This window comes from Lontra canadensis, unplaced genomic scaffold (genome assembly GCF_010015895.1).
Source record: "Lontra canadensis isolate GAN:19392208 unplaced genomic scaffold, GSC_riverotter_1.0 scaffold25, whole genome shotgun sequence".
Classification (NCBI taxonomy): Eukaryota; Metazoa; Chordata; class Mammalia; order Carnivora; family Mustelidae; genus Lontra; species Lontra canadensis.
The window spans coordinates 8,728,968-8,742,987 of record NW_022631019.1 but is presented as its reverse complement, the minus strand read 5'-3'; the positions used below and the strand labels follow the sequence as shown (position 1 = coordinate 8,742,987).

The window sequence follows — 14,020 nt, the reverse complement described above, 5'->3', positions numbered from 1 at the left end:
TAGTACATAATTCCTCTGATTGATTCCAGGGCAATTATGGGTTTCGGTGCTTTTCTTTTTAAAATCACATTTACAAATGTTCATGGCTAGAATATAAGAATACAACTGAGTTTTGTAAGTTGATCTCAAATCCTAAAATCCTGATAAATTTATCAGGCCTCGTAATTTCCCCATGTAGTCCATGGTTTTCTACATACATTTCATTTGCATACATTAAATTTTGTCTTTTCAGATCTTTAAGCTTTTTCAATTTCTTGTTTATTTATCCATATCACATCAGCTACGACTACAACTACGACTACAACAGCTATTTCTACAGCAATATCAAATGAAGTCACTGATTCTTAATCTCAAGGGAAAAAAAAGTTTAAGGTTTCATCATTAAGCATGATGATAGCTGCGGAATGACAGCAGCTGTAGGTTTGTGACAGATGTCCTTAAACAGACTGGAAAAAGTCCCTCTGGTTCCTCACTTGCTGAATATTACCATGAATGGATGTTGAATGCTATCAAACACTTTTTTTTAAATGATTTTTATTTATTCGACAGAGAGATCACAAGTAGGCAGAGAGGCAGGCAGAGAGAGAGAGAGGGAAGCAGGCTCCCTGCTGAGCAGAGAGCCCAATGCGGGGCTCCATCCCAGGACCCTGAGATCATGACCTGAGCCGAAGGCAGAGGCTTTAACCCACTGAGCCACCCAGGTGCCCCTCTATCAAACACTTTTTTGTTTGTTTGCATTTAATGAGTAATCTGATGGGTGTTTTTTCTTCTAGTCTTTTCCGTTAATACGGTAAAATACATTTATCAATTTTCAAATGTTAATACAATCTTACATTCCTAGAATAAACCTCACTTGTTGGATTTCTATTTGGTAATATTTTGTTAAGAATTTTTTTTATCTCTTGGGGAAATACGAGTTTGTAGTTCTCTCTCTTCTTTCCCCCAATAAGAACTGTCAGTTTTAGTATCTGGTATATGCTGGCCTCATAAAATGAATGAGGAACTGTTCCCTCCTACCCTGCTTTCTGAAAGACTTTACACAGAACTGGTGCTATTTCTTCCTAAATTGTCTGGAAGAACTCACTAGTGGAGCCATATGGGCCTAGAGTCTTCATCCTGGGAAGGCTTTTTATTAAAAATTATATTTAAGGGCCGCCTGGGTGGCTCAGTGGGTTAAAGCCTCTGCCTTCAGCTCAGGTCATGATCTCAGAGTCCTGGGATCGAGCCCCGCATCAGGCTCTCTGCTCAGCAGGGAGCCTGCTTCTCCCTCTCTCTCTGCCTGCCTCTCTGCCTACTTGTGATCTCTGTCTGTCAAATAAATAAATAAAATCTTTTTAAAAAAAGTTTATAAAAATTATATTTAAGATATATTGGGCTATTTGGATTTTCTATTTCTTCTTTGTGCCAGTTTTGGTAATCCGTATTTTTTAAAGAAATCTGTCATTCCAGGTTAGAATTTATTTGTATAAATTTGCTCACAGAAATCTCCCTTTAATGTCTGTAGGATCTGCAATAATGTCTCCTCTTTTCATTCCTTATATTGGTAACCTGTGTTTTGTTTCTTTTCTCCTTGATCAGTCTTATTAGACATCTAATCGAATTTATTAATCCTTACAAAAAGCCAAATTGACACTACTGATTTTCTCTATGTTTGTTTTCTATTTCACTGATTTCCACACTTATTTTTATCAGGTGCTTTTTGTATTTGTTTGTGTCTAATGTGCTGTTCTTTTTCTACCTTAAGGCAGAAGCTTAGATCATTGACTTTACATCTTCCTTATTTTCTACTAAGACCATTAAAAGCTACACATTCTCAGGATGCCTCAATGGCTCAGTTGGTTAAGAGTCTGCCTTCAGCTCAGGTCACATCCTAGGGTCCTGGGATCAAGTCCCGCATCGGGCTCCTTGCTTAGTGGGGAGCCTGCTTCTCCCTCTGCCTGACACTCCCCCTGCCTGTGCTCTCTCTCTCTGACAAATAAATAAATAAATTTTAAAAGCTACACATTTCTCAAAAAAACAAAACACTCTAGAACTGCTTTTGCTGCTTCCCCCCACATTTTAATGTCTAGTTGTTATTATTATTCAGTTCAAAATATTTTTTTTAAGATTTTATTTATTTGACAGAGAGAGAGGGAACACAAGCAGGGGGAGTGGCAGAAGGAGAGGGTGAAGCAGGCTCCCTGCAGAGCAGGGAGCTGTATGCAGAACTTGATCCCAGGACCCTGAGATCATGACCTGAGCCGAAGACAGATGCTTAACAACTGAGCCACCCAGGTGCCCTAAAATATTTTGAATTCTTTTGTGATTTCTATTTTTGACCCTTGGGTTATTTAGAAATCTATTGTATAATTTCCAAATATTTAGGGATTTTATAGGCATCTTATTGTTACTGATTGTTACTTATTGTTACTAATCCTACTGTGATGATGACATTTATTGTGTATGGTTCCAATTCTTTTAATATTTGTTGATCTTTGTTTTATGGCCCAGTAGACAGTCTCTCTTGATGACTATTCCATACACACATGAAGTAAGTGTACAATCTGGAGTTGTTGGTTAAAGTGTTTTATAAATGCCAATTGCGACAAGCACTGATGGACAGCACTGTTCAAATTCCTCTCATATCTTTGTTTGTTTTGTAAATTATGACAGGAAAGTGTTAAAACAGTCCATTACAGCTGTGTATTTATTCAATTCTCTCTTCAGTCTGTTTACCATTGGCTGGTCTGGGTAAAGGGTGCACTGGAATTCCTTACACTATTTTGGCCCCTCTTCTGTAAGTTTAAACTAAATGAATGCCTGTCTTCACTAGAGAGAAAACTAAAGCTGATAGTCTCTAGTCTAAGTAAGTTTAAAGTCCAAGTTCTGAAGGACCAAACAATACCAACCCAACTCTAGAAATGTATTACTTATACTCTTCAGGAGAGGAAAACAGGAGTCTAAATGATTAGATAACTTTGTTAAGGTCCCCAAGGAATGTCAGTACTAGGTTCATGAGGCTTCCTTCAAATTCTTTTGAAATCTGTCATTTGAAGAACTTTCAACCCCAAGAACCTGCTTCTCAATTTAGGAATGGGAACTAGAAATATTTTTTTTCTTCCCTCTGTACATGTCCCCTTTTTCTGCTGATGCACACATACAAGTTTCTTACCTTACGTGTGTGAGTAGTGTGTGTGTTGGTTGTTTCTCCCATAAATATCAAATGATAAGCAACAGTCCCACCCCCCCAAAGATTAACAATCGAATCCTTATAAACTCTAACACAAGGACTCAAGGGTTTTAAACAAGCACAAGTGAATCTCTAAGGGTCCTCAGAGAGAAAACGAGTTTTTTTTTTAAAAGCAAAATTCACATGCCATTGCAGCACCGTGCATACCTGAAGAATCGGCTTTTGTCCAAGTCCATAGAGTGGCACTCTCGTTTGCTGCTGCTAACCTCTGCAGTCTTCACTACATTGGTCCAGTGAATAGGAGCCTTACAGAAAAACACACCCAATCCTTTGGGCCGGGCCTGTAGCCGCCAGGAAGTGAGATGTAAAGGCACCGCGAACGAATCCCCTGGCATGACAGCGGGAAGCACCACAGGCTCTGCCACAGAAAAAAGGGTCAGCATCTTCAGGGAATGGGCTTCCACTCAAAAGGCTGACAATCTCAAGACAAAAGGGAGACAGACTATGGCAAAACTCACTGTCTGGAGCTGATGGGCTATCCAGTCTCAGCTCCATGGGCGTCTCAAGCCTGTTCTTAACAATGAGGGCAGACCGGACAGTGATGACTTTCCGGGCGCTGCCTTCCATCGTCACGGCAAAGACCACCCGAACAGGTGGGAGCGAAGAGAACTAGGAAAAAAAACAGGAATAGAAGAACCATAGCTGGGCTCTTGAAGAAACACAGAAAATATACCAATACCAACCAGAAGGCCTAAATCAAAATCTTAATATTACTATAACCCTTCGGTGAAATTAGTCATTAAGCCCTAAAATCACTCATCTTTCATGGGACTGAATATTCTATAGAGATACACACTGTTAAAACAGCCAATTCTAAACATTTCTAGAAAGACAGACACTCTACTCAGACGTGGTATCACAAAATGTGTCACAAAGAAAAATCAGTCCTAGGCCTCTAGACACATTATAAAGAAACTAAGACCCATAATAACCTATTAAATCTTCCAAACTTCCTGCAATTTGATAAGGAACTGTCTGCTGGAAATTACCCTTCATTCACCCAATGCCCTTGGGTTCCTACACATCAGCCCTTATATGGAAACTATGAACAAGGCTTGTTTTCAACTCTACTGGAGGGGAATAGAGATCATCCAAAGCAGCTAAATGTTCAGGAACACTGGGGTGAGACTTTGCAAAACATGAAATGATTTACCTTCTGTGGTATTTTTCTCCCAGATTACCATTAAAGTGAGAAACACTCCTTGAACACTAACAATGGGCTGGATATAGCCCAAAACACACAGAAAAACAGAAAGAAGTATTTTGAGGTTAGAACTTGTCTTTGTAAAACCCAGAGAGTGTGTAGGAAAGAGTTGTCTGTACTGGCATGCCTTTCACAGGAACAATAATTAGTTTTTCCCCCTAAATGTCATAAAAATTACACTGTAGGCCCATATGTGACTCGGTGCCATGCCTGTAAAAAGGCAACATTTGTTTTTCAAAGGACTTTGAAATCAAACTGCTCTTCCTCACAACTTTTTCGGCTCCATTCAGCAATCGCTTTTTCACAAACAGGACACTGAGGCTCCGAGACTCAACAGGGTGGAGGGAAATAACTTATTTTTGGTCTTGGGTTGCAGCCACCACTTCGTTTCCACACGTTCATTCACACAGTTGACACACGTTTCATTCTACTACCAAGGGCCAGGGAATTTTTTTTTTTTTTTTAAGTATCAAACCCCACATCAGGTACACCAAAGAGAAGGTTTCTACAACCATCATTCTTTGAATGAGTGTCCAGAACTTACTGACAATACTGTTATTATTGGAGAAACCAATGACGCCACATCCAAGCGTTCATACTACCAACTTTCTTATTAAAACAAACAGTATGTGGAAACCAACCCTAATGCACAGTAAAATGAAGAGATCCATGTTTTGAACCAAGTCTTCCAGGAAATCCCAAGGCAAAGACAAATTGTCATTTTCTGGAGGGTTTCTAGAGGGACACAATCCAGGGCACACCCATCAGCAAAGCTCCCACTGACCTAGCCTGGTAAAGCCCAACAGAACAGAGCCAAGGCCCAAGAATGATGGTTTTAAACTTTGCTGCTCCTGCCTCCAAGCTTACCTAAAATCTCATGTTTCAGAACTCACTACCACCAGAGAGAAGAAATTATGAGCAAAACCCTGAAGACAGTTTTTTAATATCATCTTCTGATGGTGTTTCAAAAGCCAAATGGAAAAAAAAAAAATCTTAGTGTTTTTCGTTCTTATTTACTTTCATTACCTTGGGACCAAAACCTAGGAAATGCATATAGCCAGCCATACAGGATTAATTTATATTTTAACATAGAAAGAGAAAGGGAGGCACCTGGGTGGCTCTTTCGGTTAAGCATCCAACTCGGTTTTGGCTCAGGTCTTGATCTCAGAGTTGTGAAATTGAGCCCTGCGCTGGGCTCCACGTTGGGTGTGAAGCCTGCTTAAGATTCTCTCTCTCACCCTCTCCTTTTACCCCTCTCCACTCCATGCCCCCCACCCCACATACGCACACACACTCTCTCTCTCTCTGAAAAAAAGAAAAAGGGAAGAGGAGAAGGGAACTTTGGACCACACATTTGCATTTTCTCCTCCTCCCCTGTAACACTCAGTCTAACATACCAAGTTAGTGGAAGCATTTCCTTGAAAGTTCTTATCAAAGGAAGGTAATCGTTAATAAGAAAGGACAAAGATGAATTCTAATCACATTCAGGTGACACAGTGCTGTGATCACCAGGGTGTCTATGGATGGTTCAAACGCAGTATATATAGTCAGTAAACACAAGGACACAGGAAAACCATACTCACATAAACCTGGGGATGAATAATATTCGTTCTGCTGCTTGGGCTGCCAATCTAGGAAAGAGTCCAGAAGTCAGAGAGTCAGCACAGACCTAGGATTACAGGCATCATGAAATTCAATGACAATGTAATCTGCTTGAAAGGGTGGGATTTATAAACACTCTTAGCAAAGCATGGTCTACCATGAAGAGAAAACATCTTATCTTAGAGGAAATGGGAAAAGTAATACTTATTTTTCAACCATTCCACATACACAGAATTTCTCCAGGACACATCAATACAACAGAAAGGTTTCCTTGGGGGAATTAGTCCTTTCATGACCGGAATGTAAATTTAAGTAGGAATGTAATCTAGAAAGTTTCCTTTTTTAAGAAACTTGGGGCACAGGAGAAGTGGAAGGAACAGTGTTCTCCGAGAGTATTTTTCATGAATAAAGGCAGAAAAAAGGAAAGCTATGATGGTCCTTGCAAATCTGTACCTTCCCACTCGTCCCTGGCTCCCCAGAGAGGAAGCAGGTCTACAAAGTAGGACTGAGCACTGGGCAAGAGCACTGGCGGCGGCCACACCAGCCAGGATGCCAGCGTCCACCTGCATGTTCTCGAGAAGGAGGCCACCGGCGTCACTCCCCAGGCCGGCCCTCCAACCCCTAAAACCACAGGCTAGGGTGCCATTAGGGTGAGGGCATGTGAAAGGATGTGTGATCAGAAAATGACTAACAGTGGACATCGGTCTTGATGCCAGAAAGAATTTGGAGACGCGGAGACAGAAGCGTCAAGGAACAGCGTCACAAGAAACGTAAAGAAGATCCTGTAAAAAGGAAACATAACGATATGCAGAAACAGAGCCAATACACGTTTGGCAGATTAGTAAACTGCCAGTTGGGCCAACCGAGTATGAGATGGGTCTGCAGAGGTGAGGGAGTATGTGTTCATGGTAATTTGGATCTTGTTTTTTCTACTGAAATTAACCATCGGTGGCTTATCTACATATCGACTACAAATGCCTATGACTGACCCCAAATTATCTTATGTCTTCTTCCTAGAGCTAGGGGAAATGAGGAACCAGAAAAGCTCACGAGAACAAGCTTACAGGCTGACCATCTGGCATTAAGGGCATGTGGCCAGGGCACAATCGTGCCACAAAACCCCCATTCGACAGCCACACACCGTAGAGGAAGATGAATTCTTATCTGGTGCTGCGTAGCGGAAAAATGTCCCAACTTTGTCCACAGACACAGGGCTCACTTGCTCCCAGCCATTCACTCTCACTTGCAGCTGATGAATCCGGAGGTCGTGGGTGTGCCTATCAGGCAGAACATGGGAAAGGACGTTAAGCACGATCTTAAAAAGGGAAGGAAAGTAGAAGCAAAGAGTCAAATCTGATTTACTATATAACTGCATAAAAACCCAGTTGGCTAAGCCTTTTGGTGATTACCTAATGCAAGAAAAATCAGGAGAATATTTTAACTGGGTGTTATACTTAAAACAAACGAACGAGATCTGTAAAGCCTGAGCGAGAGTGGCATTTACCCTCCCTTTGTACAAACTTTGCAAATCCTGTGCACAAGCCCAGGTCCTTCCCCCACCCACCCCCACCTCTATAAAATCATGACGTCAGCTAGAACCATTCCAGTGGGCTAGTAAAACTGTTGTACCAGCAATTTCATCATAAAACCACACTCTCGGAAATGCATAAAATGACAAATTTTTTCTTGGTTCCCTTGTTGAATATCCTACTTCTCTCAGAATCACATTCCGTTGTTTGGCTTCAGTCCTGCGAGACTACAGACAGGTTATGAGAGACAGAGCCCTTGGAGTTTCAGGGCTAAAGTGCCTGGCTGAAACTGGGGCAGAAGGCAGTGGGCAGAACAGGAGGCACAGGAGGAAATTGCAAATTTAATTCTATTTTAGATTTTGCCTAATTCAAGCCAGAAGCCTGAAATGGGGAACTGGATTTGAGGCTGACAGGAAAGGGGGAGGGAGGCAGGGAATGGGGTACAGTGTGCCAAAGAGGGAAAAGCCAGAGGAGGCATTTATTTTGATGAATTCAAGCAGAACAGTGGGACTTGAAATGGGTTACTAGACATGTCCAATAAAACGGAAATGACAAAGAGGTCAAACCCCTTCTGACACAAGGGAGGCAGTGCTGGTGAAGAAATACAGCCAACAGTTCTATAATTAGCTTCTCCAGGAACTTTGTGGAACAGGAACACACTCGCCACTCGTCCCTGGAAATTCTACCATGGCTTCCAGGTACATGTGCCCAGCATGGTGGTTTTATAAACTCGATCTTTCCAAGTCCAGAAAGCCAGCCCCAAGGGAATAATGTGTGCTGGTACGGGCCATGCACAAGGAAGAACTGTTTCCCTCGGGAGTAGGTTTGCACACAAAGACTTCAAGTGCCATGAAAACCCAAGAGCGCAGAAGGCTGAAGCCGAGTGCTTCAGTTTCAGCTCGGCTTGACAATGGATATGAGGCTCAAATGCTAAAATTTTAACCTATTCACTATCCATTGGATTCCTCTTAAACATGTTTGCAAATAAAAGGCCATTTTATGACCTCTCAGTAACGAGACAGAACCTTCTTTCATGTTTTTTGCAATCCTTTGGCTGGCCGTTCCAACAGTGCACGGGCCGGCAATCTCCCTCGATGAGTCAGTGTTATCCTCCTCAGAATCAGAATTTCTTATCATTCCTGGCCCTGCTTTCTGAAACCACCTGCCTGCTGAAAGCGCTATGTGGCACACATGCATCTTAAAAACCGAAATCAACGTGGTTTGATAACCTTTTAAGAAGAGCGTGTCATTCCGGTTGTGGGAAGAACAAGTCACGAGGAGAAAAGGTACAGTCCAGGAAATACAGGCGGGGGCACGGTAATAGTGCTGCACGGTGACCGATGGCAGTCACACTCGTGGCAAGCACAGGGTAATGGAGAGTTGCTGAATCGCTATGTTGTGCACCTGGAACTAATGTAACAATGAACTTGAGTGTTGTCACCTGCCTTTGCCTCAATCATATTATCGGCAACACACAGGCCATCAACTCTCATGTCAAACAGAAGGATAATTAATGGAAAGAAGTATATTCCCAAAATAGAGAAAGGAAACCTTGGTTTTCGAAATACCTTTTAAAAATGAAACATTAAAATCATTAATAAAGGCACATGAAAAGGCAAAACACTAGGGACAATCTTTTGTGATGCAGAGATCTATACAGTAGATTTGGGGGAGAGCAAAAGGATGAACCACACTTTACCTGTGTCTAAGCTTTCCTCTTGCTTCAAATTCAAAGGGAATCTCCTCCCCCGTGAGGACTTCCCGCCATTCACTGACATTGTGAGTGTCATCAAGAAATGTGCCATTGCCTTCTGGAACGAGCCCCGGACTCCCGCTGTGGGACAGCGCAGCCCTGGAAACATATCAGACAAAATCAGCACGGCCGTCCTTCTCGCTTAACTCCGTCTCACCCAGAGCTCGGGGCTGGGGGCAGAAACCCTCCTGGAACTCGATCCCCAGAGAGCCTGGCTACCGGGATGACCTACAAGGTCAGGGACTGCCGTTATCTTTGTGACAATCGCAGTGTCGGTGAAGCTTTGGAAACAGCTGAAATCGATCACCACTTTACCCTACCTAGAAATGGCAGGAGAAAGGCGGCTTCGAATTGGCCATTTCTGTTATTTACTTCACGCATCTCGTTCCCTAAACTGGAAAGATCGGCATGCGTTTGGAGGGGAGAGCCAAGGTCTACACAGGCAGGAAGCTGGTAGAGAACATCCTCGGCCCAGGTAAATTCTCCTTTGTTCTCCAAGCTCCACTCACTTCCATCTGGGGTGAACTCTGAGGTTTGGAAGATAATTCTCGGTGAGCGGGATGTGGGAGAGGTTTTTAAAGCCATCTTGGAAGAAAAATGCAGGGTGTCTGGTTTAATAACCACATTCAGCTTCTTTTAAAAGGGGGTCGGGACCGAGGAGAAAAGGCGGGATGCCTTCTCCTTCCCACTTCTTACACGGATCCTTCGTTCGCTTGACTTTTTCCTTAAACATAACGTGTGCCAGGGTCGGGATCAGAATGTGGGTATTTCAGACTCAGGACCTACTTCTCCAGCTACAGATTCCGCCCCATCATCAATCTCAGCCAGACAGCAAGTTGCCGATTCCAGTACAATCCTGAGGGCTTCCAGAAGGGGCCCACCTTGAGCTGCTGGGCTGGTGCTGAGGAGCTCCTGGTGGCAGAGACGGCTCGGGGACACTCTGGGGGCCTTACCTGGTGGGTGTGGTGGTCAGGGTGGCAAACCACAAAGTGCAGCCTGTGTGGTTCCTCAGAGCAAAAGGGACAAAGGGCTGCCGTCGCTTGGGCGTCTTCACCTCTGCTGCGGGCAAGCGGAGGAAGGCTGTTAGCACGGGCCCCCGTCTGCGCAGCAGAGACCCTCCCCGGACCTGCACGCAGTGTCCCGTCTCTCATGCAAAGGGGCTGACGGTGGCAGCCAGAGACACAGAGCCACCATCAGTGTGTGATGGGACACAAGGGATCTCCGTGTCCTCTGCTGCCTGCTATGTGGGGACAGTACCCCCCCGACAACTGGCCGTGATGTGGGACGACTCCCAGCCCCCAATCCTCCCACAACGCTTGGGGGCCTTAAATCAAGAGAAGGTACCAGGCCCTAACTGGTACCCCAAGAGGCCCAAGGAATATATTCTCCATGAGTGACCCAAACTGTAGCAAGATACAGAGCACAGACTTATTCCAACTTTGTCCAAAACGCCTGCCCTTTAATAAAGATTCCCTTTCTATGAAAGCTACACTTGTCATGCTATGCATCTTTTAACAAAATAAAAACATTCTCTTCTATCCTCTTAAACTAATAGTTATTTTCGTCCTCCCTGGAAGATCAGAAATATACTATCCCAAAAGTTTTTAAATGAAATCTTCAGCTCATTTTTTCACATTGATACTATTACCGTCTGCTATGAGGCAGGCAATGGGGAGACTACAAAAGGAGCATAAAGTATGGTTTCTTTTCACAAAACAGCTTCTAAGCAGGGAAACTGGAAAGAAACACCAATCAATCCAAAATTGTAAGTACCCAAATTCCAGAGACCTGACTATAAAGTCTCTTAAGAGAGAAGTGAGAGTCCATGTGGCCAGAAATGGCTTTCCAGCCCCCAGGCTGCCCTGAGATCCTTCTGCGGACACCACTGCCCTGCCATGTGGTCTGACCTGGAGCAGCATGGGCATGCCAAGAGGAGAGCCAAGGGCCTGTGCCTCCTCTACCAGTCGGTGGGTCTGTGGGTCGTGGGTCGTATTGAGACAAAGCAGGAGGAGGCGGCAGGAACCATAAAGGCAGCAGCCATGTGCTCACACCGTGCGGGCTCTACCGACAGAACAGGCCATGGCCCAACCTTCTGGCACGTCCAGCTCTAAAGCACAAAGACGGCCTTAGAAAGACCAGGACCCACATGGTCTGCGGCTGCAGAAAATGACACCTCGAGGTGACCGCGGCTGCCCACTGAGAACACTAGAGCAAAATTAAATGCACCTTACAGGTCCACATGTTTCCTGCCAGCCAAACGAGAAGGTAAACTACAACGACCCTGCCTTCTCCCTCCGCTAGAATAAGGCCTGGGCCAGGACCATCAAAGTCACTAATTGCTATTGCCTTTTAAAAAGTAATCAATTTCTTTTCTTCCCCTTTGCGTCTTCTGAAGTTTTCAGAAGCTACTACTATAAATGCTACAAAAACAAGCAATTTAAGCTAAGGCAGGTTCTGTTTTGGTAAGGACAGTGGCTCAAGGGAGTCTAAGACACAGTAATCCGATAAAATAAACAAATAGTTTGCAGCGTGTCCCTCAGTTCTATGGTTAGCCTTTACAAACACCCTACATACTTCTGATGATAATCTCCTAGAATATCTCCTGGATCATCACCTAGAAGACATGCATTTCCCATGCCAATGGCCTCACTGAGTTCGCAAGGTTGGCTTTAAAAAAAAAAATGACATCAAGTACAAAATTAAGGAGTAGCTGTGAGGCTGGTGACAGGAGCAGAGGGGGAGTAAAAGATTTAAGAGCTGTCTGCAGGGTAAACAGCACTTACTGTGCCACCTTGAAAAGCACCTCCGTCTCCAGGCGTGCACGAGAGATCTGCTTTATTACAGCAGATAAAGGACCCAGGAGGCAAAGAAGCCAGATGTGCTTTCATACCCCACTGTGAGCCAGACTGGAAGTTTCCATTTGCAAATTAGATTAAAAAAGAGCAGGTGGCAAATGGCTTTGATCACACCGTCATACAGAAGAAAAGTGCTAGGAGTCCGTACAAAGTCCCAAGCATGTCGCTCTGGAACGAAGCAGTCAGGGCAGGCACACTGCTCAGGTCTTCAAGCTCCCTGTGTCGATTACACACAACAGCACGACTTTAGCAGCCGGCCTCACTGAGAATAAACAACAAGGAATGCCCACAAAGCCCAACCTGACACCAGGGGACAGACCCGACATCTCCCGCACTAGGGTCCAAATCAACTGCGTCCTTGTCTTTGGCACAGCACCAGCAAACAACATTCTCAAGCCCATCCAAGGGAGCGGCAGTCCCTGGGGGCCCCAGAAAGTCTGCCCCTAGTGACCAGACCTCGTTCCATCACAGGCCGAGAGGACCTAAGGCTCCTCACGTCCAACCTGGGCTTCATGTGGCTGAGGAAATTTCTTGCCTGCTGGACTTGCCTCACAGAGCAATGTGGCCCTTATAAACAGGGTAGGTTTTCACACCATAGAAGCATCCAATCTATCAGAAAGGACATGGTTTGTAAATCATAAGAAATAGATTCAAGGGGCGCCTGGGTGGCTCAGTGGGTTAAAGCCTCAGCCTTTGGCTTGGGTCATGATCCCAGGGTCCTGGGATCGAGTCCCGCATCAGGCTCTCTGCTCTAGCAGGGAGCCTGCTTCCCTCTCTCTGCCTGCCTCTCTGCCTACTTGTGATCTGTCTCTCTGTCAAATAAATTTAAAAAAATCTTTAAAAAAAAAGAAATAGATTCAAGTCCTAGGCCTGCTACCAGCTGGTCATGTGCATGAAGGCAAATGACTTCATCTCCCTCACCAGCTAAGGTGCCCAGGCTGCTTAGCCTGAAAGATTAAATAAGAGATGTAGAAAAGCTGAGCATCTAAATTGGTTAATAAATGAAGATTCAATCACGGGCTTCCTTTGTGAACCACCCCCCCACACACACACACATACATATCCGTCCCGGCAAAACCCCTGTATGGTCCCTGTTCATGAACACCGCTGGTCTGAACTCCTGGTAGAGGATGCTCACATAGTCTTTTTTACAAAATATATCATGACCCTGGCAGGACCTGGTGCTGGCCAAGCACAGACATAAATCACACCGATTAAGTCATACTCCTTCCAACAACTAAAGGAAAGAACATCGTGGGATTCCCATTCCTGGAAGCTTATTCCCATTCCTGGAAGCTTTTGCTGTTTCCAATCATATTTACTTATTAGTCAAATTCTTAAGGAAAGTTAAAGGGTCAGAGACAGAAATAAAGCATTTTATTTTCTATCTCTGAAGCACTTCAAGTTACAGCTAAAGAAATCAAGGTCTCTGCCTGAGCAACTATTTCCTGGGAAATTTTTCCTTGGCTCGGTTCCTGATCACAACAGCCTCCACTCCATGGCGCGCCTGCACTGCCCTCAGTGCCCACCGAGGATCCTATCAACAAAGACATGCAGCACTGCCTGACGGAGGGCAGCTTTGCTCCATTTCCTTGCTTTTCCAAATGAGACAGAAATCACCGCAGACGCTAGGGATCTCTGCCTCAGATGCTGACGGGCTGATTCCTCCTCCACTGAGGGTCAGGGCGGACGGAAGACGTGGCACATCGCCCGCTCCTGACAGAAGGAGCCCTCTGGTCCTCAGCTGGAAGTGCTCCCTGTGCTCAAACCCTGGGGTATCCCATCCGGCTCCCATTCACACGAAATTGATGGACAAGGCAGTTCTTCAAACAGCAAAATAAAACAAGC

General features: G+C 44.5%; 1 protein-coding gene across 11 annotated transcripts in view; it reads right to left on the bottom strand.

Moving 5' to 3' along the window:
• The window catches only part of VPS13D (vacuolar protein sorting 13 homolog D), a 250,476-nt gene that overhangs the window by 140,928 nt on the left and 95,528 nt on the right, over positions 1–14,020 (bottom strand). For 8 of the 11 annotated variants that reach the window (XM_032863445.1, XM_032863449.1, XM_032863447.1 and 5 more), the window contains 6 exons: positions 10,271–10,376; positions 9,264–9,416; positions 7,177–7,312; positions 6,017–6,064; positions 3,688–3,838; positions 3,377–3,587 (listed from right to left, as the gene is read on the bottom strand). In XM_032863445.1, the coding sequence (XP_032719336.1) occupies positions 3,377–3,587; positions 3,688–3,838; positions 6,017–6,064; positions 7,177–7,312; positions 9,264–9,416; positions 10,271–10,376 (805 nt within the window). The remainder of the gene's footprint in view (positions 1–3,376; positions 3,588–3,687; positions 3,839–6,016; positions 6,065–7,176; positions 7,313–9,263; positions 9,417–10,270; positions 10,377–14,020) is intronic. The other 3 variants (XM_032863446.1, XM_032863450.1, XM_032863448.1) reach the window with 1 other exon arrangement.